At 29.6% G+C, this 23,406-nt stretch overlaps 6 protein-coding genes across 6 annotated transcripts; 3 read left to right on the top strand and 3 right to left on the bottom strand.

The window, feature by feature from the left end:
* Window positions 1–1,378: 1,378 nt before the first annotated feature.
* Window positions 1,379–9,626, bottom strand: LOC145741524 (E3 ubiquitin-protein ligase HACE1-like). The gene is made up of 21 exons (XM_082559121.1): window positions 9,403–9,626; window positions 9,222–9,276; window positions 8,988–9,077; window positions 8,807–8,911; window positions 8,465–8,555; window positions 7,764–7,880; window positions 7,067–7,246; window positions 6,665–6,766; window positions 6,404–6,529; window positions 6,187–6,241; window positions 5,802–5,924; window positions 5,470–5,566; window positions 5,149–5,239; window positions 4,665–4,817; window positions 4,251–4,358; window positions 3,741–3,889; window positions 3,308–3,489; window positions 2,706–2,908; window positions 2,279–2,401; window positions 1,910–2,094; window positions 1,379–1,726 (listed from the first exon to the last, which is right to left on the bottom strand). Exons 1-21 carry the CDS (start codon window positions 9,476–9,478, stop codon window positions 1,624–1,626), a joined length of 2,514 nt encoding a protein of 837 aa, XP_082415247.1. The 5' UTR covers window positions 9,479–9,626; the 3' UTR covers window positions 1,379–1,623.
* Window positions 9,627–10,190: 564 nt separating this feature from the next.
* Window positions 10,191–12,450, top strand: LOC145742359 (uncharacterized). The gene is made up of 10 exons (XM_082560139.1): window positions 10,191–10,375; window positions 10,457–10,584; window positions 10,674–10,781; window positions 10,911–11,033; window positions 11,210–11,387; window positions 11,541–11,643; window positions 11,759–11,883; window positions 11,947–12,051; window positions 12,128–12,227; window positions 12,325–12,450. The coding sequence occupies exons 1-10, from the start codon at window positions 10,191–10,193 to the stop codon at window positions 12,448–12,450; spliced, it is 1,281 nt and encodes a 426-aa protein (XP_082416265.1).
* Window positions 12,451–12,767: 317 nt separating this feature from the next.
* Window positions 12,768–13,436, bottom strand: LOC145743327 (leucine-rich melanocyte differentiation-associated protein-like). Its single transcript, XM_082561263.1, has one exon. The coding sequence runs from the start codon at window positions 13,434–13,436 to the stop codon at window positions 12,768–12,770; it is 669 nt and encodes a 222-aa protein (XP_082417389.1).
* Window positions 13,437–15,565: 2,129 nt separating this feature from the next.
* LOC145743101 (nurim-like) lies at window positions 15,566–17,791 on the top strand. Its single transcript, XM_082560989.1, has 6 exons — window positions 15,566–15,695; window positions 15,821–15,956; window positions 16,034–16,197; window positions 16,652–16,822; window positions 17,000–17,159; window positions 17,244–17,791. The coding sequence occupies exons 2-6, from the start codon at window positions 15,821–15,823 to the stop codon at window positions 17,357–17,359; spliced, it is 747 nt and encodes a 248-aa protein (XP_082417115.1). The 5' UTR covers window positions 15,566–15,695; the 3' UTR covers window positions 17,360–17,791.
* A 256-nt stretch (window positions 17,792–18,047) lies between these two features.
* On the bottom strand, window positions 18,048–20,107 carry LOC145742360 (b(0,+)-type amino acid transporter 1-like). The gene is made up of 5 exons (XM_082560140.1): window positions 19,619–20,107; window positions 19,107–19,497; window positions 18,844–19,031; window positions 18,469–18,675; window positions 18,048–18,305 (listed from the first exon to the last, which is right to left on the bottom strand). The coding sequence occupies exons 1-5, from the start codon at window positions 20,105–20,107 to the stop codon at window positions 18,048–18,050; spliced, it is 1,533 nt and encodes a 510-aa protein (XP_082416266.1).
* Window positions 20,108–21,058: 951 nt separating this feature from the next.
* Window positions 21,059–23,230, top strand: LOC145743285 (b(0,+)-type amino acid transporter 1-like). The gene is made up of 5 exons (XM_082561209.1): window positions 21,059–21,582; window positions 21,719–22,109; window positions 22,197–22,384; window positions 22,540–22,746; window positions 22,968–23,230. Exons 1-5 carry the CDS (start codon window positions 21,091–21,093, stop codon window positions 23,217–23,219), a joined length of 1,530 nt encoding a protein of 509 aa, XP_082417335.1. The 5' UTR covers window positions 21,059–21,090; the 3' UTR covers window positions 23,220–23,230.
* The last annotated feature ends 176 nt before the right edge of the window (window positions 23,231–23,406 follow it).

Here is a 23,406-nt window from a genome sequence, read left to right on the forward strand (position 1 = left end):
CTAAACAGCTAACAAATCTGCGATAGCACCTTGGTGTAGTTATTTTTGACATATGTCATAAAATTGTTATGTAACTACTATAATTTTACGCGCAAAACAAAATTATGTTTACGATACAAAAAAATAACCACGCCTGAACACGTGTTTTTTGCATAATTACATAATTAACTAATTAACGCGTTGTCCCTCTGTCTTTTAGCGAACCTTTAACACAAATAATTGTTTTGTTCTAGCATTTACTTTTTAACTAATTATAAAAATCCTAATTTTCGACTGTCGTTGAAGATGTGATTTTCTTTGAATCGAAACATCGTTGCATTATTTCAATCACTATTTATCATACGACAAGCGACTTTAATTGACCTGCTTAGCGCTGAGCCAGCTTTGAATCCCACACATTTCCATGTAAGGGTGTGTGCTTTCTACCTAATCGACGTTTTAGGCCAACGACTTTAACGATGGGAAACCGCACTCGAAAAAAGTAAATGCGAAGATTTACGGAAAGAGAGATTTCTCTTTTTTTTCTTGCGATTTTCTTAGCGCCGCCAGAAAAAGCTTTGCGATCTAAGATAGGTGACTGCTTTGTAAGACTATTATATACACTTATTTCTTTATTTTAGCCTTGTTTGCTAGATGTTTATTAAAATACTAAGATCTATAAACAAAGATATTACGACGTCATATAACTTTACTACTTGATTGATTAACTAAAGCAGGGATATACCCATCCAAAAACGTGACAAATTTTACCGTAAAAATAGTAAGTAACAAGTAACCATATCCAAATATATACATTTGGAATACAGATTGGCATAAATCTAATCTGTTGTTGTTAAATGTCCGGGCTTCGGAAATTATTGATTAATAGTTGACAAGATTACACCCGGTAATCTTATGATTGAGTATTACGTAATGTGCCAAACTTTAAAGAAAACGTCCAATTTAATTAACAGCATTGCTTTTATGCCAAAAATGCTAGCGGAAAACGTTATGCTATAAAAATTTTAAGTATTTCTGTTTCACTGCTTTAACATTACATGATTAAATTTTCTTAATTAATCATTGAAATGTTAATTTGTTCATTAACATAAACCTAACAGTCCTTTTGTCATCAGACATTTTATTTTTACAAATTTTATTGACAAATAATTGCTCTGCCATAAATACTGTGCAAAAAATTTTAATATTTTAAATTTTGACAAATAAAAAGAAGTACAAATTGAAATTGAAGTGCTTTTAATAATATTCTTTTTAGTTTCAAAATACAAATATTAACGATTTCACAAATGCATTTGTACCTCTACAAGCAAAATGGTAAAATCATTAAAAATACAGTTTTCAATGAACTAAATTTTTAAATGAACTTTACAGTACCAGAAAGCAAAAGATTTATACATAATACTTTAAACAAATATATATACAGTGGTGTAGTTATTATTATTACAGGTATTTTGATAACAACTTTATTTTATTATCAGTGGTTTAATTTTTAGTAAATTAAAGTTTGCTACAAAGATAAAACTAAAAAAATATTAGAAATATAACAAATAAAACAAGACTCATAACTAAAAAATTCCTCAAATGCTACAAATAAGTTTAAAATAATTTATTTAAAAAGTATTTTCAGGTTCTTGTATAACCATAACTACCACATCTAATTGCTATTGTAATTTTTTCCTTTAAAGTTTCATAGTCTTTGTACTCTGGCAGTAACAGCATGTTCATACTGAATAATTTGTAAAAAAAGTTTTTACATATTTTGTAAATATATATTGAATTACCAAACATTAAGTACTAAATGCAAAAACATGAATAAACAAGTTTTTAAACTATATAGTTCGTTAAAAAAATTTTTAACTCTTTCAATTATTTTACATACACAAAAAATTAAAATATAATTAACACATACCAAGTACTAGCTGTTGGCAATTGTTCAAAATTCTTTGTAGCATCATGGGAAATAACAAAGTGATAACATGTAGCCTTTGCAATAGCAGCCGTCGGTAATCTGGTTCTACCAGTAACAAAGTGAAGCAAAGAGGTTTGATCAGTAAAATCCATTTCAGATACACAACACCAAAACCATTTTATAACCTGGTTAAAACAGTAAAAAAATTTAAACAGTAATTGGTGTAAGAGTTTTTACTTTATTTTTTGCGATAATAATGGTATTTACTGCCATTTCACATTATTATTTTCAATATAAAATTAGAATATTTATTTTTAGAATTACTGCCTAGTACGTACAGTGTACACCAAAAAGACAATGTCTACAAACCTGATGATCAGAAGAATAACAACTCGTATATTTAGTAACATGTTTCCAATGATTAATATCTATTTCACTTTCACCTGACAGCATTAAATCAAGTTCACTTGCCGAGAAAATTTGAATCAAACCACCAATATAAATACAAATATGTTTAATATAAGCACAGGTAATTAGAACCATCTTTAAAATTTAAAAAAAAAGTATTGTTTTATTTAGTAACATAATACCAACTTAGGTAAATAAGCTTAACGAATGCATTTATTAAAAATGTTAGGCAAAAAAATGCCCACAGTGGGTTTTAAACCATAAACCAAAGGTTTAAAAAATCTGATTTATTGTCTTCCCCTTTATGTCCCATCAACCTTACTTTAAATTACAGTTTGGGTTAAGAATATATATTTCTTACATTTGCTATTTTAAAATGTGTTAGCTTACTTGGTATAAACTGGTTAAATCCTTCCATAAAAGATTTAATTTGAGGTTCGATAGCTCGAGTCATTCTAAGTTCGGTAACAAGCTGAACATATTCTTCTTTGTTTTTTTCAGTCACCGGAATATTTCCACCATTCGGTTTTAACTCTATTTCCATCATAGCACCAAATACATCAGTCTCTACTACAAAACTCAACTCCAAACCTATTAAAACACAAAGCCCATACAAATTTAATGGAGCTTAGTGGACCCTATATTTATGTCCATTTCATAGGCCTACAAATTTTAAAAAAATCTCATTTGTGGTGCGCAGGTGATTTGTCAAGGGCAAATATTAGTTGAGAATTACGACCATATTAACGACAATAAAAAATCCGATTCTAGGGTGAGCTATCGACTATTATACATAATAAAAAGCATAAAACCTATTTATATTATACATAAAATTAATATAAAAACAGGTAATAAATAAATACAAAAACCTATATTTGCAAATTGGCCTAATTGAACTCCTTCACAATTTGTTCTATAAATTTTCACTGGTTTACAAAAAAGGTTAATCACCTCACCTCATTTTACCCCAAAATCACAAGTAGTACCCACCCAAATCAGTGATGTCATTATCCAGCATCCACTGCAAGTTTTTAGCATACTCCGGATCAATTGAAGTCATGTCAGTGTAATCTAACTTAACACCAAGCAAGTGTTTATAAAAGGAAAGGGTAAATCGAACGTTAACTAACTGGTGGTGATATAATGCAAGACCAAGGATTCTGCCGGCAAATCTAAAATAATTTTACTATGTTTTATTTATTTGTGATATTAATAAATAGAAAAACATATCTTTGTAACAAGAAATAGAAAATCTATATATCCTAATTTAGTTTTTTGCCTCAGTTTAATATATTGGTAACTTTGTAATTTTTGTAAACAAATATGTAGTTTTAAGCAGAAATTAGTAATTTAAACATTAAAAACAAAACAAAGAATTTTGTGAAAATTGTCCATTTTTATTAAGCAAATTGACTTCACTTACTTAAAATAACTCAGGTGATCAGGATTAATGGAGGAAAAGCTACTTGGTTGAAAGGTACATCCGTCAGTTGACTGAGTAAATAATCCATATTCTGGATTCAAAATTTCATTTGATAGAATCCCAAACCATTCTCTAAGAACACCATCACCCTATATTTAATATTAAATTGTAAATACACAAACTTTAAACAGCATTTTTATTCTTAAGTTATAATCCATTAAAAAAATAAAAGCAACTTAACTCTATGTTAGATATTAAAATTGTTTATGAGCTGCTATACCAATTATCTTAAAATATGAATAAATCTATGTCCAATGGATCTTAGTGGACGATATATATAAATGTCCAATTAATAGTCCTACAAAATAAATAAAATGGCCATTTGTGGTGCACAGGTAAATTATCAAGGGCAAACATTTGGTAAAAGTTGTGACCATATTATGACAACTAAAATCCTGATTATAGGGTGGGCTATTGACTAGTTAGAATTAAGATAAAATAATTTCTAACCATTCCTTCTTCCCCTTTAAATTGAACGCTGATGTTTTCCTTTAAAGAAGATGTTGATAGATGTTCCATTTCCTGACAACTTTCCTCAAATAAATTATTTCGATCAACCTTAAAAAATAAAAGAACATTTAAATTTCAAAGAAAAATAACTTAATACAAAAAGTGACCATAGTTTTTTTAAACCTGTAGTTTATTAAAGCAGTACTCAAATATTTAAGATATGTACCAAAACCCTTTAAAAATTTTGGTGCAATTTATAATGTTTCAAATTTACAGTTCTCTGAAAAACTTAAAGTACGAGAGATAATAAAAGAGGATTGTAAAGTCCAAAAAAGAATTAACAGAGACCGTAAAGTACAAGAGAGAATAAGCAGGGACCATAAGGTATAAGTGATCTATTTAAATAAAGTTTACTGTTAATGTGTGATTTTGAACTTGGTGTGTTGGTAAAATATCAGCTAATAGTTGTTCGTAAAACCAGTTGAACCGATCAAGAAAGGGTAACCCCCAAATTGCATCCAAAAACGGGGCCATCATTTTCTTGTTACCCCACAGAAAACTAAAATGCTAAAAAAAGTAATACAATTAAAAAAATTCAACCTAAAAGTGATCATTAGTAGCAAAGTTTAATTTATTTTTGTTAGCATATGATTACATCTCGAAGTAAAAATTCAATCTAATAATAAATACCCAATCCAGAAAATAAAAAAAAATATATGTAATGATAAATTATCGAATTGCATATGTTACTTAAAAAAACTATTTTATATTTAACAAAAAAAAACCTCAAAGCTGTTTTTCAATATAGCAATACTTTCATTATAACAGTGCTATAAACATAGCATTACCATAACATCGAAACAGGAAATATGAGAGTGTTTATAGTAAATATATATACCTTGAATATTACTTGAGGCATGAACTGGATTATTCTGCATAACGTTGCAGTGTTGATTAAAATAAAATCAGTGAAACGTTGTGGGATGTCACTACAACAAGTTAAAAATAAAATTAATTACTGTAACATTTTTATTTGAATTAATTTTGAGAAAACTTTTAAAATTAAATGACACCACTTTTTTTCACTTACTTACTTTAAAAAAGTTACCTCAAATAACAATGTATATTTTACAAGAAAAACTATTTTTTTAATATTTATATAGTATACTAATAATGACATAATTGTAGTGTTAGTTATACATGTTAAGTAATATCTTACATTGTTCCATCTTGCCATGTTACACAGTAGTAAAATGCATTTACAAGTGCACTTAACCTTTCTGCCATTTGTTTAAGCAATTCTTGGTTTTCTGCTTCTGCAATAAAAAAATATCATTTCTAGATACGACCCACAATATCTATAAATATACCATTATCTATAAAACCTCTGTTCAAACATTAACATAACTATAATTTTTGCATTCCTCATTTTACTAACTGTTTTTAAATTCCGTTACCATTTCAGCAGGTTTAAAAAATTGTAGCCTTTTTTATTTTTTTGAACTTTTTTTGGGCTGGGATTTTAAAAAGATTGTCTTTTTTCTTACTTACTTTTATCAGAATTATCTTCATTTTCATTTCCCCCATTTTTAAACAAGAAAAACCAATCATCCATAGATTTCCACAATGGCTCCAATCCATCAAAACATTCACTATTGGTGGATATTGTTTTATCTAAAATATATATAAAAAAATGTTTCATTTTCGAAGAAAAACATTTTACAAATAAAATAAAGACATAAAATGCCAGCAGAGTTTTAATAAGTAAGAACATTTTATATTTTTGCTTGCTATTTATATTCTTAGAGCTTAAGACAAATAAAAGGTATAACTATTTCAAGGCTTATCAAATTGACATATGAAAAAATCGATATTATTCAAAACCTATAACCTCCTTACAAGATTAATATCATCTAATTTATTATTAAACACTTACTTTTATCATTGCATAAAGCTGATAGCATATCCACACATCTTTTAAGGGCTGCAATCTGAAAACAGTAACAAAAAAATAAAACTATTTAAAAAATAAAAAAAGCAATGTCTTATGCAAAAAAAATTAAAATGCAAAACTTTAACACAAACCCATACTAAGTTACTTATTTTAATACTTTAAAATTTTGAAATTAGGTAAAGTTTTATTTGTTATTTACCAACTTATCTTTGTCTGTAGAAAGGCTTAATAGTTGGAAGCCAATATCATTTGTTTCAGATGTGAGTTTATTAGCAATCGTAATACCTAATGGTAGTGTAGCAAAATGAGACATACTATCTTTAACCTTAAAATATGAAAAAGCTAAAAATAATCTTTAAAAATAAAATGTCACAAATTTTTAATAAATATTAAGTCAATTTTGTTGGTAAAGTAATATTTAATAAAAATTTTTTAGAAATAGTTTTTAGCTAAGTTTTACCTTTGCCATATTAAAGTTATTATACACGCATTTGGTAACTGCTGGATTTAAACTTTCTGGAAAATATTGAAACAAGAGTTCTGCTGCGATACCATATCCACCCTGTAAACAAATATGTTAACTTTAAAAATTATTAAAAATCATTTTTTGTGACTCAGAGGTTTTGGGTTTAATTCCACATGGGTACTGTGGTTCCATTAGTGAATGGGTAGCTATAATGGGTAATATAACTAGCCCCTTTATAAAGACATTACACAGAAAATTAAAAATACAAAATTTAGAATTGATATATATACTGTTTTTGAAATGGTCTGGTCTTATATCACTTAAAAGGACAAAATAAACGTCACATCATTTGCAGGCAATTTAAAACAAATTGTAAACTAAATTAATAAAACAAACCATAAAGCATAAATCCAATGGTGTAGTGCCAGATTTATCAGATTTAAATTGAGCACCAAGTTCTAATAAAGCTAGGATAGCTTGACGTTGTCCATTAACACTAGCTGAATGTAGAGGTGTTATTCCTGATTTGTTCGCATGGTTTATATCTGCTCCAACCCTGTTTAGGCATTTGATTGCCTGCAAAAAATTATGAATTATTTAAATAAATCGTCTGTTGTCCTACCAAATATTTTATTCTTTTTTTTTTTTTTTGGTTTTTCACGCATTGATAAAAGTAAATAATAAATACGATATACAATTAATATTACAACAATGCGATGGGAAAAAATGACAAAATCAATTTAATGATTTAAAACATGCCAAAAGTAATAATGTTTATACAAAGATTTTATAGTACATTATGGCATGATTACCAAACCCAGTATAGATTATATTAATAATAAATGCGATAAAGAAAATATACATGTTAAATTTAAAATTTTTTTAATGTTATTTTTATTATACCTAGTATCAAATTGTATGTGATAAAAAATTTGGCATACAATATTCCTCAGCCTGTTTATAAACTAAAAAAATCTAAAAAACCACCAGTTTAACAGTACAAAAATTAGATTTCAATGAAAACCTTTACAAAAAAGATAAATATTTACAATATTTCATTTATTTCTGATTATTTATTTAACAATATAAATACCAATTCGTGGCCATTTCTTGATGCAGCATGTAATGGGGTATGACCTTGGATATCTTCCAAGTTGACCTTTGTTGTGTGTTGTAATACTGACTCCATTATCTCATACCTTCCGCTTATCTGTCCAATACAACATAATTATATGTAATTATAGGTTTATTAATGACCATGCCATAATATATATTTAGTTACAGCAAGTACAAGTTGATATTTTTAATTTAAACTTTACAAAAATAAATTAGTATTCATGCAGTCAAAATTATTGGTTTAAACTATAAAAAATATAAAGACTATATTAAAGAATTTGCCACATTAACCATTATTTTTATTTTATTTTTTTGTATATATCTTTATCCTCGATGTGGGAAGGTCGAGTGCACGACCTAAACATAGAGTAACATTAGTTACTCCGACCTAGTCTCGAGTTGCCCTTAGCAGTTTGGTATATTACTTAGATTATAATTGCCCGGTAATCATGCTGCTGATTAAGTGCTGGCTCAGCAGGAGTTTATACCAATTATAGAAACCTTACCCAAGGATGCTACAGCATGAGAGGAATGGGGATTGAACCCACGACCATATAGTGATGTAGCAAGTGTTCTTACCACTACACCACGCTGCCAGAATACATTTCTAATATCCATATGAAAACTAAAAATCAGACAATAATATTCATTAGTTTGTATATGTGAACAAAAACCAACAGCTAGCCAGTGAAGAGCAGTTGAACCATCTTTTCCTTGTATGTCTGGATCAGCTTTAAACTCCAATAACTTATCAACACAACGAGTATGCCTTAATAAAAAACAATAAAAAGTATTAGTGTAAAAGTGTAAAACTTTAAACAAGATTTGCACCTAATTGTATGGTAGCAAATATTTATTAAACCTAATAAGATTGCATTACATATATTTCAAAGTCATACAAAAACAAAAATTTTGACAAATTTCATTCCTATTATTATAAGTTACAAAAAAGTGTGTTAAAATATAAACCAAGTTAGTTTTCTATAATTCTTTTTACAAAAATATTAATAAACAAATTACCCATTTCTAGCAGCCAAATGTAGTGCAGTAATGCCAGTTATATCTTGTATATTAGGATCACAACCTTTTCTTAACAATAAGGATAGAGAATCAAATTGTCCACAACTACAAAAATTTTTAAAAAATGAAATATTTTTTATATGCTTTTTAGCCTGGTAGTATATATTTCAACTGAATTTACTTTGCAGCAATATGTAAAAGTGTTCTTCCAGCTCTTCCAAAAATAAAGTTGACATTATATGTGGAAGTAGAAAGTAAATCTGCCATAGATCTAAAAAAGTTTAGAATGTTAAAATTACAAAAAGATAAACCTAATTTCATAATTTCATAGTTAAATTACTTAACAGTAGGTAAATTTTATATAAATTTGTAATGTTGGATGCTGTTACTAAAACAAAAAGTAAATTTAATTTACTTATGTTGGTTTGCAAATATCATAGACAGTAAAATTCTAGCAGCTTGTTCTTCATCTAAATACAAATAATAAAATGTTAATTTAACAATTTGAAAAGACCTTATTATAACATTTAGAATAACAAGGCCTATACAAATATTAGCAAATTAGAATTTACATTGCTTTTGATTATAATTGTTACCTTTTGGCAGTTCAACACTACGTCCACTTCTAAAAGATCGTGTTAAACGTAAAATATGTTGCTTTGGACTCCACATTATTCTTTGCTTTCTTACTTTATCTTTTAAACCTATAACTTTATCTGTTAATCTGTTAATTTGTACAGTCCTTTGTTTCTTTTCGTTACTTGACAATATTAAAACAGCAATACATTGTAAAATTTTTATAAAATGTAGAACATTTAAATCCTTACTATTCTAAAAAAAAAGAAATTACAAAAGAAATTTAAACAACTTTGGGCTTGGTTTGTTAGTGTTAGTGAATGACAACAACAATAAATAAGGGACTTTCCCGAAGTAAGGACAAAATGATCAACATTAATGTTATTTTTTTTGATAAAGTAGGCAAAAATATACATATATATTTTTAAATTTGTTTAATAAATAAATAAATTGGCATAATAATTTAACGTGCATTTTTGTTATATACCTTTATTACACATTGTTGAGTTTAAAAGTTTGTCTTTTATTTAACCTAATGCGTTAAAACAACCAGTTCATAAGAAACGGGCGTGAGAACCAAGCCAAATGTTTAGAGTTAAACTTAGAAACATAAAAACTAACAGAATATCGTTTCTCATATTAAGTGATTATGTAATTTTTGCTATAAGTGTCAACTTTTTTAATTCGTTGGAGTATAACTGATTAAGCAATTGACAGATGCATTTGTGTGAGAAGGTCGGTAGGTTATAGGAAATACGTTTATGCTTCTTATATGTTTAACAGGGTAATTTTGTTGTTGTAAAGAATAATGTTGAATTTTTCGGTGGTATTGGTGTTGTTGTTGCCTTTGGGGTCACTTGGTTTAACTCTTACTTCAGTGAGAGATATTCCTTTGGATGTTAAGCCTGCTTTTTGTAGCATTTTAGAAGACACCACAAAAACCGATGGGGATGCCGTTTATGACATTGGATTTTCTTCCTTTACTGGGAATATGTAAGAGATTTAGCTTAATTTATTTCACATATAGAAAATTAACATAAATATTCTATTGTAAAACATATCTTATTTTTTCAGATTGCTGAAAGATACAATTTTCAGCATAAGAAATGTCAACGACTTTGCAGATACTACAAATGGTGACTACGTTGCGAATCAGTTATCTGATGAACTTGAATGGCCAAATGAGGTCACTCAAGTCCCAGGTAAAACCTTAAACTAATTTTTTAAAAGGTTTTTGGTTATTATAAGTTTCATAAGAAAATATTTTGATTAATTGTTGCTTGATTTTTAGACGGAATTTTCAAGGGTCGTTATTGGGCGATAGCAAGTGGATTTTTCTTGGTAGAAAAAGATAACGGTTCTATTTCGGTTGTAGACATGGGCGATGGTGCAAACACAGGTAAGAAAAAAGTAAAAAGCTTCTGGTTATTTAAACTTAGTGCTACGTTAAGTAAACTAAAATGGATTTAATACTAAACCTGAACATAGAAAAGCAACATTTAATATTTAAAAGTTTATCTATGATTAGACCCGATAATAATTTCCAACGAAGAAGCGTATGAAAAGTGGTTTTATCATAGAGTTGAGTGGAGAGATATGAACAACGATGGGCATATTGATGCTATATCGGCAAGGGCATATGGCGCGGGAGGTAAATTCAATATATTCACTTAGTTTAAATAAAATATTTTACAAAAGTAAATGCAAATGGCAATTCAACCTTCCTTACATTTTTTTTTTAATTAACCTACATAGTTAAAGCAGCTTGCTACAAATTACTTACGTTGTTAAAAATGTAGTAAACTTAAAATTTGTAAATGTTATTAGACGCAGCCGAAGAAGCACAACTTGTTTGGTTTGAAAACCCAGGACTCGATTACCCAACTCCCAAGTGGAATCTCCACGTATTGAATGAAGGAAGCGAAGACATTGCTTTCCGCATCCACGATATGTCGTTGCCTGACGGAACAAAGACTTCGGTTATCATTAGTGCTGGGTTTTGGTGGTAAATAATTGACAACATAAAAATTTCAAAAAAAATAATTAAAAGTTTTAATTAAACATAAATCTATTTCCTGTATCTCAACCAGAAATACCTTTTTTGGAACAACCTTTAAAACATTATTACAATACATTTATCCTTTTAATTTTTTTTTAGTAAATCCCTTGGCTTGACTTGGAGCTCAACTAATAATTGGGAAGATTTATCATCAATTCAATATCTTTCTGTAGACAACTATGGCTGGTATTTCGATTTAGAAGTAATTAATATTTTTTTATTTTACAACATAAATGTAGCAAAACAATACAACAACATATTTTGGTGAAAACTATTGTTTTTGATGTAATTTATTATATATTTGTACCTAACCTTAGGTTGTAGATTTAAATATGGACGGGAAAGTTGATATACTTGCAACAACGTGGAGTCAGCTTGGCGATCCTGGCGCAATGCTCGCATATGAAATTCCCGATGACTGGCAAAACGCACCTTGGAAAAGGTATTATATTGTATTAAATGTAATCTAGACATATTTGTATATTTACGAACATTGTATGATTAGACACGTTATTCAAAAAGATTACGAAGCATGGAGATTGCCCGGTTTGGGATCGCCAGGATCTGCACTTGCTTTTTGGCCAACGACTGCAATGCAACTTGATGGACTGTAAGTACTTTAAAATATTTGACCACTTTTTTTTTTATTACTCTTGAATTATCTAACAATAATTTGCATGACGTAGAAAGCCACACATTGTTGTTTCTGGTGATGACGACGGCAAAGTTTACGTAGTTACCCCGAATACTGAAGATAAATCGGACTGGACATACACCCAAACTACTGTAAGTTTATTGTTCTACTGAATGCAAGCACAAGTTAACCAATAGATAAAATAAAATAGCTTAGAAGTGTAACTCTTAAACCTCTTTCTTTACACAGATCTACTCCCAAGAGCGAGGCACCGTTGGATCGATAGCGGTAGCGGATCTTGACGGTGATGGTGGCTCTGAAATTGTTATAGCAGCATATGAGGAGATGTTTATTCGCATTATGTCTTATAAGTAAAGTGAATAATCACCAATACAATAAAAGATAATCAACGAAAAATGAATTTTGTATAATGTTTAAATTTTAAGAATTTACGAAACTTAATAACAACCAGGGCTCATAGCAAAAATTCAACAAAGGCGGTACAGTATGATGTTGATAGTATTATGTAATTAAACAAACAGTTGAAAAAACAGGCTTACGTTACGTTCATTGCACATAATAATCAGGTTAAGCACAAAACGGTTATGTATTGCATCAGTCATTCATTTAAACTTAAACGCTTTTTTAAATATATTGAAATTACTAAAAACAAGTTATTTTTGCCAATAATTTTACAGATCGTTGTTTCGTATAAATCTGTTACCCTCTGAATGTTTTCCTGAATAAACATATCTGAGCCTTCCTAGTAACACATCCTTTTTCCCAGCTTCACTAGCTGATTGTCTTAAATGACTGGATTCGTAAGATTTAGATGGTGACATATTCCAAAGCCTAGATGGCAGGGGTTTGTTGAAGGCATGACAACCTTTCATAATTTCTTGATCTGTAATTAATTTCCAATCTAGGAACTTTAATCGTGGAAGATAGCAAGCAACACAGCATCTATATTCATGATAATCTTTTTGATCTAACGATTCAATTGGACAAACTTTATTTCCAATCAAGCTGAGATAAATTAAAGACGGAAAGCTTATAGAAATTTTAGACAACAGATTCTTAAGATCAGTTATTGAATTATTGTTCATCATTAAAGTAGTAAGTGAAGGTAAAAATGGAAACAAAGATGCATCGCTTATGAAGTTATTGTCTACAGTAAGTTCCTCTATAACTTTAAACTGCTTTAATTCAGTTAAGTCACTTAGGCCGTTGTGACTAAGATTTAAATTTTTGATACCTGGTGAATATTTTAGCAGGAAACCAGGGATTTTTGTACAATCATGGCCAGTATACGAAAATTGTTCTACTCCTGAAAAATTTTCTAGTTCTTTAATATTCTCCATTTTTAAAAGCAGAGGTAACTAAAACAGAGTGAGCTTAGATACATTGTTACTATTATACTAGAAACCCTGCTCAAACAAAATAATTACAACCATTACTCTATGTAAAAGTAAGCTATTTTGCCTATATAACGAACAAAAGAAATAGGCTAAATATTATTTATTACATCATCATTGCCAAACTAATGCAAAGTCTTCAATAAACTCGCAATGTGTTTACTTAATTGCAAAAAGTAAACAACAAATAACAACTGCGCGTGACTTAGAAATGTAAACTAATGATGTCACGTGTTTAAGGGATAAAACTAATAAAGTTATCTTCTTAACATTGCAATGTTATTTAAAAAATAAAAGTAATATAAAAAAATATAATAAAAATTATAGTTTTTGGTGCGCAATATTTTATATGTTGCTACTATATTACTACCAGCGATCGATCTTGTAAAGATAATTTTCCAAAGAGGAACTGCAGTTTAAAAAAATATAACTACCCATCGACAATAACCATGTTTAAAATTAATATATGCTTAATCCCTTATGTCATTCACTCTACTGGCTTCTTTTCAATTGTGCTAAGTAGTCATATAGTAATTTTATAATCCTTTGTACTGTGTACACATTCTAAGAATGTTTATTTACGAAAGCAAGTAAGTTATTTTTCTGGTCGGCGGGTAGCACACATGCTGCTGCGCGTTCTAATAATAGACCCTAAAAAAACGGTAAACTGATCATTTAAATGCTTTTGACATAGGTTCTTAAAAGAAAGAAAGTAATAAATACTTTAAAATTAAAAAAAAACTTAGAGTGGGGTTTACAAAAAATAGTAGAGTAAAAGTAAAACAAAAAATGAAAATATTTTTTTAGGTTATAGAATTGTTGATAAGACTATAGCTACGTTTTTGAAGTAACTAAGTAATGAAACTTTTCTAAAAAACATAAAAAAGAATTTAGATTTCACAACAAATTACAATGCAATTTTTTTTAATTCTCGGTTATTCCTAAATGACCTTTTCCACAAAACATTAAAAATTTTTTTTATTAAAATTGTCACAATTAAAATAAAATGGGAGCAAATTTATTAAATATTTTATTGTTATTATCTATAGTGTGTTTTTTCAGGAGTACCCACTAACAATTTTTTTTTACGAAACTTAAAAAAAAAATTATCAAAATTGCCATATTTAAAAATAAAATAATAACAGTTTATTTAAATTCTTTTTATTATTATTATTTAGTGTAGTCGTTTCAGGAGTACCCACTAAATTAATATAATTATTTTCTTTAACACATTGAAAAAACACATAGTTGAAAAAAAAAACACATTCCATGGTTGTTTTACTTGCAAAATAATTTTGGGTCTTATTAAAAAAAGTCAAAAAGAAACACAAAACAAAAAGCAGTCTCGGATTTTATATAGTGAAAAATCAAATCAAGAAAAAAAAGAAATTAAAAAACTGAAAAGGTGGTAAAGATCTTGCCAATGAATCAAGACTATTTTTAAGAAAACTACGAGAAAAAGTTTAATGATTTCAACGAAAATTTAAACAACCTGAACAAATACAGGTTATCATTTTAAAGCCGAATTTTCATTAAAAGGTTATATAATACAACTAAGAAAACAACAATAAAAAGCACCTATATACTACAAAAAACTATGAAATATTTACAAATTGGTGCAATATCGAAATTATGCATGTTGGGTTTCAAAGCTGTTATACTCTAAAAGGCCATAAACATGAAATGTTTACTGGATTGGATCTACTAGCCTTGAAATAGCTTTGAACCTTGTTAATTTAGGAGCGTACAGCTTTCTGGTGCTAAATAGACTGCAAAAAATAAAGGCTGGAAGAATGAGTAACTACCTAAACTGCTGATTTTCTGCACTGGTCCAAAGATTGAAGATCTGGCGTTAAAAAAACTTGAGGTTCTTTAAAAAATTTGGACATCCTGTTGCTATGCTCTAAAGTTAATGGTACTTATTTCAACCACGCTAAAAAAAATTTTAACTAGTGTTTTCACTTTTTAAATCGTTAAATAATTTTGTAATGTTATATAAGCGTAACCAACATACCTTACATTATCAAGAAAGTTACCATTGTGACGTAACAGTTACTATTGTTCGACGTTTCAGAGTGATGTTATAATTTCTGCCGTTTTGTGGATTCGGTATTGTTCATTTATAAAAAAAAATTTTGCAGCCAAAAACGTTTTAGTTAGTAATTTGTTTATATTTAGTGCTACGATATCATAACTGTATGTAAGGTAAAAAGTTAAATATATGAAGTAGATTAAACTAGATTTATTTGAACACATATCTGCCTAACTGCTAACCAGCTTTTGTCTGTGTGTATAAGTATAATAAGATAGTTGTATTGAAATATTTAAAGATGGGAATTATAACGACCTCATATATCTTTATAAACATCATTTGCGTAGTTTACACTTTTTCTACGTTGTTCAACTTTGTTTTCTTTATTTCTGGTGAAAAAAGTGGATTACTAGAACCTTATAATGTTGTAAAAGGTCAGTATTTTGCCATTTTTTTGCTTGTCTGTTTGTAAACTTTTAAATTTTAATGCATATAAGTTATGTTAATTTAGATGCTATATGGCGACCTATTTTGTGGAATGCATCTCTTTTGATTCTCTTCATTTTATCACACTTAATTATGGCAAACAGTTTAATGAAGACATTTTTCGATAATTTTGGCCTGGCCTCGATTCATAGGTCGTGTTATATTGCAGTTAGCAGCTTTTTTATACAGGTAACCAACAACTAATTTGTTTCATTATTTAATGTTTAAGTTTGACTTCAGTTTGTGCTTTTACAACCGTTCTTTAATAAAAAAATTTTAACACTATTAATGCATTGATCAATATACTCGGCGTGTGGGGTAGTGCCCAGAAAACTTAGCTCCACGATGACAGGAGGTCCTGGGTTTAATCCTCACTGAGCTTATGCTGTAGCACTCTTGAGTACGGTGCTGTAAACAGCTTAATTACAATTATAATTTAAAATTCCCAAATTGTCAAAGGCAATTCGAGACTGGGTTTTAATTAACTCTATGTTTAGGTTGTGAAGTCGACCTTTCTCCATCAAAATAAGGATAGGCTATGTAAAAAAATATATATACATATATATAACTTATGTTTGTTATTTACTTTTTCTAAATAAAGGATATATACTAAAATAACAAATAAAAAAAATATTCTTTACAGGTTATAATTAATCATTGGGTGACAGTTTTACCAGACCAAACACCATTAATATGGTCAAACAAAAATGAAACATTTGTTTTGGTTTGCCAAGTATTGCAACTTTTTGGTTGGTTTTTGACTTTTTCTATTGTTTATGTTCTGGATATTGCCGAGTTTTTTGGAATAAAACAGGTTGGTAACCTATTTTTGTTAATTATAAAATATGTTTTTATAAACTATTTAATAAAAAAAATATGTCGTTTACCTTTAACTTATGCAATCTTAAAATGCCCTAAAGGTTTCAGTATGCCATTAACTTTCGGTATTATGTTTATATATTTAAGTTGTATTCTTTAATTTAAACACCAGGTTTATTATGAATATTACAATCTTGGATGTCCTCTATCAAGTAAAACACCACAAGCTCAAGAATATTATTCAAAGATGAGACATCCAAGTTTAATTGGTGCTTTATTAATATTATGGATGGTGCCATGTTTGTCTATCGACAGGTTTCTACTAGCATCAGGTAAGTAAAATATAAAAATTTTTTTTTTAATATGTTGCGGGTTTTGTATATTCAGTTTGGCTAACATGTTTTTGGTATTTTTAGTGTTCACACTTTTTCCAATATTTGCATCAAGACTTACAGACAAAAATTATGAGTATGTTAAAACCATGTACCAGCAGAAAAAAATTTCAGTCAGGCATTTTTCCTATTCAGGTTAAATTAAATTTTTGATTAATTTTTTACCTGCTTTTTTAATATTACGGTACTTTATTTTTAATGAAATGTTTTTAACTTTTGACTTCTTGAGTTTCTGTGATTTTTTACCTACCATTTGTTAAATATCCATTTTTTTCGTTTTAATATTTTAAATCCATATAAAATGTTTATTTTTTAATAATTTGTAATTGGTCATCGGTGCATTTTTTTAATACTTATTTTCCTACACAAATGTGTTAACCTACCTTTTGTCCAAGCATATATTAATCATGACAATAGTCAGTATTTTATGAATTTTGTTTTATTTAAAAATAACGGTAGCTTTTTATTTTCAATCATGTGTTGTTTTCTAAAGGTGTTTATTGTATGTCTATTATCAGCCCCATTTTATCAACAATTAACAAATAAATCTTCATTTTACAAATCCTTTATTTTTTATTTTTAATAAGTCTGTAAAATTGATATACCCACTCTGTACTAGCCAGGTATGCTAATTTGAAATTCACACTAATTTCATTTTCTAGGGTATGAATAAATAAAAAAAAAACTTTAAAGTATAAATTTATTGTTCTACGCTAAATTACAATACACTAAAAAACAAATTCGTTGTAAAATAAGTTATAAAAAATCGCACGTAAAATATTTATAAAAATTAATCCCAAATTTTAATATAGGCACCCGGCTTTTAACCTATTTTTTAGACTCTTTGCCAATGTCTAAATCCTTTTCGTTAGTTGGCGCCACATTCAGCACTTGCTGTAAAACAGCGGTAACGTAATCCATACCCGGTATATACAGCTTCTTATACACAAATATAAAATACACAACAGGTCCCAGTAGCACAAATCCCAAAGCAAATAAAATAATTAACTCTGGGTCGTCAACTAGTGGAGCTATCACCAAATATAAAGATATTACCACAGCCAGAACGGGAAGAATTAAAGGAACCTAAATGTAAAATAAAATTGGCAGCAACAAACAAAGAAGTGCTTAAATATTTTTGTGTTTAAACAATAAAAAATTAGGCCCACGATTACTTTATCTATTGGCAAATAAACAATTCGTTACTTTGTCCTTAAACCAAATCATTTTCCAAATTATTTTTAAGTACCTTGTATGGTCTAGGCATATCAGGATGTGTATATCTTAAAATCAAGACACTAAGAGATACCATTCCATAAAACAGCCATGAAGTGAAGCTAAAAGCGTTAACCAATGAGCTAAAGTCGTTTGGTATTGTGTACGCTATTCCCAAGGCGCACATGAATATCAGGGAAGGTACAGGGGTTAAATAATTTACATTTACCATCGACAATATCTGCAATCAAATAACAGTTCCAAGTTTAATTTACAAGTTACACACACCAAGTGGTATTTGCATTTGGTTTAAGTTAAAGATTAAGGAGAATAATATTTGTCTAACAGACTAGCTATAAGAATATTTTTTTTGATAACAAAAAATTGTTTTAAAAAAAAATAAATTTACCATTGGCAAATGCCCCCTTCGTGATGCAACAAACGGCATTCTTCCCGAAGAAAGAAAGCCCCCATTGACAGCACCCGCGGTTGACAAACAAACAAACACAATCATTATCCAGCCAGCGTCGCCAAACACTCTGTAACTCCATGTTACAGCTACTGCACCCGATGTTAAAATTTCAGCAGGAAGCAAAACTAAACAGAACAGCTTACTTAAGATTTGTCATATTTTTTAATGTTGGTTAGCTGTTGTAAAACAGTTTTTCTTACCAGAAAAATATGATATGTTTACCAAAACGTAAAATATCGTTACAAGCGGCACGGTTATAAACACAGCTCTTGGTACATTTTTTGCTGAGTCCTTGACTTCTTCTGATATAATATTTAGATTTCTCCATCCGTCGTATGGAAACAGGCCTTGATACATCGCCAATCCTATCTGAGTAAAAGTGATGCCGGCTAGGTCCTCAGGCCTAAACGCATTGCTAAAGTTTTCTTGACCTACAGGGTCGCCTTGGCCTAGCCGCACTAATCCACCAATAATAATGACCAACATAGCTACAAACTTCGAAATGGTTGTGATCATTTGAATCTTTGAGGCCAACTTAACGCTTGTGCAATTGACGATGCATGCCGACATAATAAGAACTGCCGCAATACCCTAAAAAGGTTAGCACAATTTGTAAAGATATGTAACGCAAGTTTTACAATAAGCTGGAAACGTTTATAGCTGTGTAAATAAACCATACGCAGCAAATCTTTCGTATAGATTAGGTGCTTACCTTTACTATGATGTTAGGCGGATCGCATTGTCCAGCATAAAACGTTGATACGGCGTAGTTACCAAATGTAGAGGCAATAGCAGCCAAGGATGCAGCTCTTGTTACAAGGCAAAACGTCCAGGCAAATGCAAAAGCAACCACCGGTCCATATCCCACGTTCAGATAAGCATGTTCAGCGCCTGATTCTTTAATACTTGATCCCAACTCGCAATAGCAAAGTGACACTATACCAGCAATAATACCACAAGCCACCCATAAGACTAAACTCAAACCAACACTACCATTAGTTCCCGCTAAAACACCAACTGGGGATACAAATATACCAGATCCGATCATGGTACCAGCTATAACAGCCACTCCGCCCGGCAGACCAATCTTTTTTTGCAACTCGAAATATTCCTCATCATTTTCCTTACTAACATCCGCCTCCGAAGAACTATTTTCTTCACTAACTGATTTAAAGTCGGTTCCAGTTCTACGCTTCGACATACTTTTATGTTAGCCCAATGCGAATAAACTATTAAGCTGCTAACTACATTGACAGTGCACTCAACAAACAAAAGCGACTTTGTTTAAGGAGCGGTTTTTGCGTACATATCAGGTTATTCATTAATTAAATTACATGGAAAAAATTTATCGAACAATAAAATTGAAGTTATAATATCGCGTTAGCAGAATTGCGTAGATATTTCTCGTTAACTTTTTTATGTTTTTGTATTTGTAAATGCATAAATAGTCATAAAACGATATTTACAACCTTTAACTTATTTGATAAGCTGACTTAGCAAAACGTAGAAGTTATTAAAAAAGGACATGCCTCACTTGTACTTAAAAAAATTTACTTTTTTTTCCGAAAAATATTAAAATATATTTGTTCATGGATCTTACTTTCTCAACTTGACGTTAATTAACCTTTTTCCTACAAAATTTTGCATGATTTAAAATAAAATTTTAAAATGACCTTGTGTTTTTTAATTTTCTTATGTATTTGGCAATGTATTCTGCTCATTTCAAACGCATTTGTATGTAAACAATGGTTAAATGAGTTTGTAATTTTGTGTTAATAATAATTAATTATTACAAGGCAATTGCTGTTTACTCTTTATTCACAAACTTTGTTGAGGTAATGTTAGCAAACATGTTGTTTTTGAAGGTCGTTTTAATAGTGCTTTATCTAATTATCATTATCTTAAATGCTTTAACTTTTACTACAATGCTTTATGGCCACTGGTAAAGCAATATTACCATGTAATTATATTATGTAAAATTATCAACTTCAAACTTTGTTTTTACTATATTGATAATGATATGCGGTTTGAAAGCATAACATCTTGTCTACCCTTGAGCAGCCAACCATGTTTTTACAACCGCGTTTTTAATTTTGCATGCACTAAAACAAGTTTAAGTCTGTATTACATAAAATATAAATCCAAGTCTTATTTAAAATGTTGCAATTATAGTGAGATTTTAAAATGAGCAAACGCGAAAATAATATGATTGATAAAAATCATGACGATATTAGTTCTTCCGAAGGCACATCTGAAGACAATGTTACAAATAGCAAAGAATATTTCGTGCTACAAAAAAAGATTGGTCTTTCAGGAGGAGTGGCTGTAATAGCTGGTACCATGATAGGCTCTGGCATTTTTATATCCCCAGTTGGTGTTTTAGCAGGCACAAATGGTAGTGTTGGTATGAGTCTGGTCTTATGGCTGGCATGCGGTATTGCTTCTGGTATAGTGTCACTTTGCTATTGCGAGTTAGGATCAATGATTAAAGAATCAGGGTCTGAATATGCTTATTTTAATATTGGGTACGGACCGGTGGTTGCTTTCACTTTTGTTTGGACTTTTTGTCTTGTCACGAAAGTTGCTGCAATGGGCGCCACTGCTAATGTATTTGGAAATTATGCTGTATCAGCGTTTTATGCAGAAGGATGTGAGCCACCCGTTTTTCTTGTAAAAGTGAGTATTGTAGTTAGAATAAATAGTTGTTAAAATTATGGTGTGCTACGGTGTTACATTTCCTTTAAATAATGAATGTATATTGATTTGTGAATTATTATTTTTATTTGCTGATCAAATAAATTGTAATTTTTAGGTCCTTGCTATAAGTTTGGTTGTACTCACATGTGCTATCAACTGCAAAAGTGTAAAGTTAGCATCAAAATGGCAAATTATCACAACCATTTCAAAGTTTATCGCAATGATGGTTATTATAATCGGCGGCATCGTGCGAATAGCTCTAAATGATCCCGTTGGCCGCTATAATTTCAACAACGCATTTGTCAGCGAGGACTTGTCTAAGTTAACATTTAATAAAATAGGTCTGGCTTTGTATCAAGGCCTCTTCACATACGATGGTTGGCGACATTTAAACATCATTTCGGAGGAAGTTAAAGAGTCTGAAAAAAATGTTCCAAGGGCGATTCTGATTTCAGTTTCAGTTGTAACAATATTCTACCTGTTAGTCAATGTTTCGTATTTTGCAGGTAAAAAATTTAACAGTTTCGTTTCAAAAAAAAAGTAGGCTACAAACAATTACCCATTTGCCAACAATGTAATTTTCTTTCTTATAGTTTTAACCCCAGCTGAAGTTCTAGCATCAGAAGCTGTAGCAGTTTCTTGGTGTTATAAAGTACTTGGTAGTGCTGGTTGGATTATGGCCGTTTTTGTATGCTTGTCGACTGCTGGGGCAGTTAACGGTGGCTTTCTTTCTTCTGGCAGAATGGCGTTTGTGGCATCCCGAAAAGGTCATATGCCAGAGGTAGACTTACATTTATTTTGGGTTAATCTGCAAAGGAATGCATATGTAAATATTTAAATGCCAGTTTAGCTGTAATTTCTTTAATTAAAATGGGTCGTTTAGTTTGAATTTATGAATTAAATTACTTATTTAAATATCTTGTTAATTGGTCGTAGATTTTATCAATGATTCATGCTGAAAATTACACTCCTTCTCCGTCAGTGCTGTTAATGGGAACTCTTGCTGTAACATATGCTATACCAAATGATTTTAGCACTTTGATTAATGCCTTTAGTTTTACCTCGTGGGTTTTTTTTGGATTGGCTTCCCTGTGTGTTTTAATTTTAAGATACACTCACCCAAATATTCCAAGGCCGTACAAAGTAAGTTGAGTTATGTAACTTTCTATAAACTTTCTATAAACAAATACAGTTCTATCTGTTTTGTATGACATTGAACTTTTGACAATATAACTTAACCAAAAAAGATTTTTTAACTAGCCTAAATTTTAGACCAAAATTTTAAGGTTATTAATACATTAGGATACTGTACGTAAATTGATTAAGGTTCATAATTATAATATTTTTTTATTATGCTATATCAGGTTCCCATAATTTTTCCTTGTATTGCAATCATTATATCAACATACTTGGTGATAGCTCCTCTAGTACACGACCCGGATTTAATTATCTTATTCGCTTTGGGATTTGTTTTATGTGGACCCGTAGTGTATTTTATATTTGTTTATAAAAAGTTTAACTTCCCAGGCATGAAAATTATCACTTATTACCTACAAATGTTGCTTAAAGTTGCCCCAACTGACGAAATGGACTTTGATTATCACAAAAACGCCTAAATTTAGATTAAATTGGCGCTAGTTTTAATGGAATCTATGTATATACTTTATACTAACCTGTTAGAAAAAAGTAGAACTTTTTTGTATTAACATTTTTTAAGAAAATTGCTTCGTAACCAATCGTATTACTTATTGTTTTTAACTGTGTAAAATTTGGTTATTGTATTTGAACGATTTAGGTGAACAT

This window comes from Corella eumyota, chromosome 2 (assembly GCF_963082875.1).
Source record: "Corella eumyota chromosome 2, kaCorEumy4.1, whole genome shotgun sequence".
NCBI classification, from domain to species: domain Eukaryota; kingdom Metazoa; phylum Chordata; class Ascidiacea; order Phlebobranchia; family Corellidae; genus Corella; species Corella eumyota.

What these genes read in the sequence shown, in the direction of transcription:
- LOC145743327 (XM_082561263.1), bottom strand. Translation starts at nt 13,436, where the DNA reads ATGGAGAATATTAAAGAACTAGAAAATTTTTCAGGAGTAGAACAATTT.
- LOC145743285 (XM_082561209.1), top strand. Translation starts at nt 21,091, where the DNA reads ATGAGCAAACGCGAAAATAATATGATTGATAAAAATCATGACGATATT. An exon ending in CACCCGTTTTTCTTGTAAAA is followed by an intron (nt 21,583 to 21,718) that starts GTGAGTATTGTA and finishes TGTAATTTTTAG; the next exon opens with GTCCTTGCTATAAGTTTGGT. An exon ending in CAATGTTTCGTATTTTGCAG is followed by an intron (nt 22,110 to 22,196) that starts GTAAAAAATTTA and finishes TCTTTCTTATAG; the next exon opens with TTTTAACCCCAGCTGAAGTT.
- LOC145742360 (XM_082560140.1), bottom strand. Translation starts at nt 20,107, where the DNA reads ATGTCGAAGCGTAGAACTGGAACCGACTTTAAATCAGTTAGTGAAGAA. An exon ending in CGCCTAACATCATAGTAAAG is followed by an intron (nt 19,498 to 19,618) that starts GTAAGCACCTAA and finishes TAACCTTTTTAG; the next exon opens with GGTATTGCGGCAGTTCTTAT. An exon ending in GAAGGGGGCATTTGCCAATG is followed by an intron (nt 18,676 to 18,843) that starts GTAAATTTATTT and finishes ATTTGATTGCAG; the next exon opens with ATATTGTCGATGGTAAATGT.
- LOC145741524 (XM_082559121.1), bottom strand. Translation starts at nt 9,478, where the DNA reads ATGTGGAGTCCAAAGCAACATATTTTACGTTTAACACGATCTTTTAGA. An exon ending in CATTTGGCTGCTAGAAATGG is followed by an intron (nt 8,556 to 8,806) that starts GTAATTTGTTTA and finishes TTTTTTATTAAG; the next exon opens with GCATACTCGTTGTGTTGATA. An exon ending in CTACAGACAAAGATAAGTTG is followed by an intron (nt 6,242 to 6,403) that starts GTAAATAACAAA and finishes TACTGTTTTCAG; the next exon opens with ATTGCAGCCCTTAAAAGATG.
- LOC145743101 (XM_082560989.1), top strand. Translation starts at nt 15,821, where the DNA reads ATGGGAATTATAACGACCTCATATATCTTTATAAACATCATTTGCGTA. An exon ending in TTAGCAGCTTTTTTATACAG is followed by an intron (nt 16,198 to 16,651) that starts GTAACCAACAAC and finishes TATTCTTTACAG; the next exon opens with GTTATAATTAATCATTGGGT. An exon ending in AGTTTTTTGGAATAAAACAG is followed by an intron (nt 16,823 to 16,999) that starts GTTGGTAACCTA and finishes TTTAAACACCAG; the next exon opens with GTTTATTATGAATATTACAA.
- LOC145742359 (XM_082560139.1), top strand. Translation starts at nt 10,191, where the DNA reads ATGTTGAATTTTTCGGTGGTATTGGTGTTGTTGTTGCCTTTGGGGTCA. An exon ending in TCTTCCTTTACTGGGAATAT is followed by an intron (nt 10,376 to 10,456) that starts GTAAGAGATTTA and finishes TTATTTTTTCAG; the next exon opens with ATTGCTGAAAGATACAATTT. An exon ending in GCTGGTATTTCGATTTAGAA is followed by an intron (nt 11,644 to 11,758) that starts GTAATTAATATT and finishes ACCTAACCTTAG; the next exon opens with GTTGTAGATTTAAATATGGA.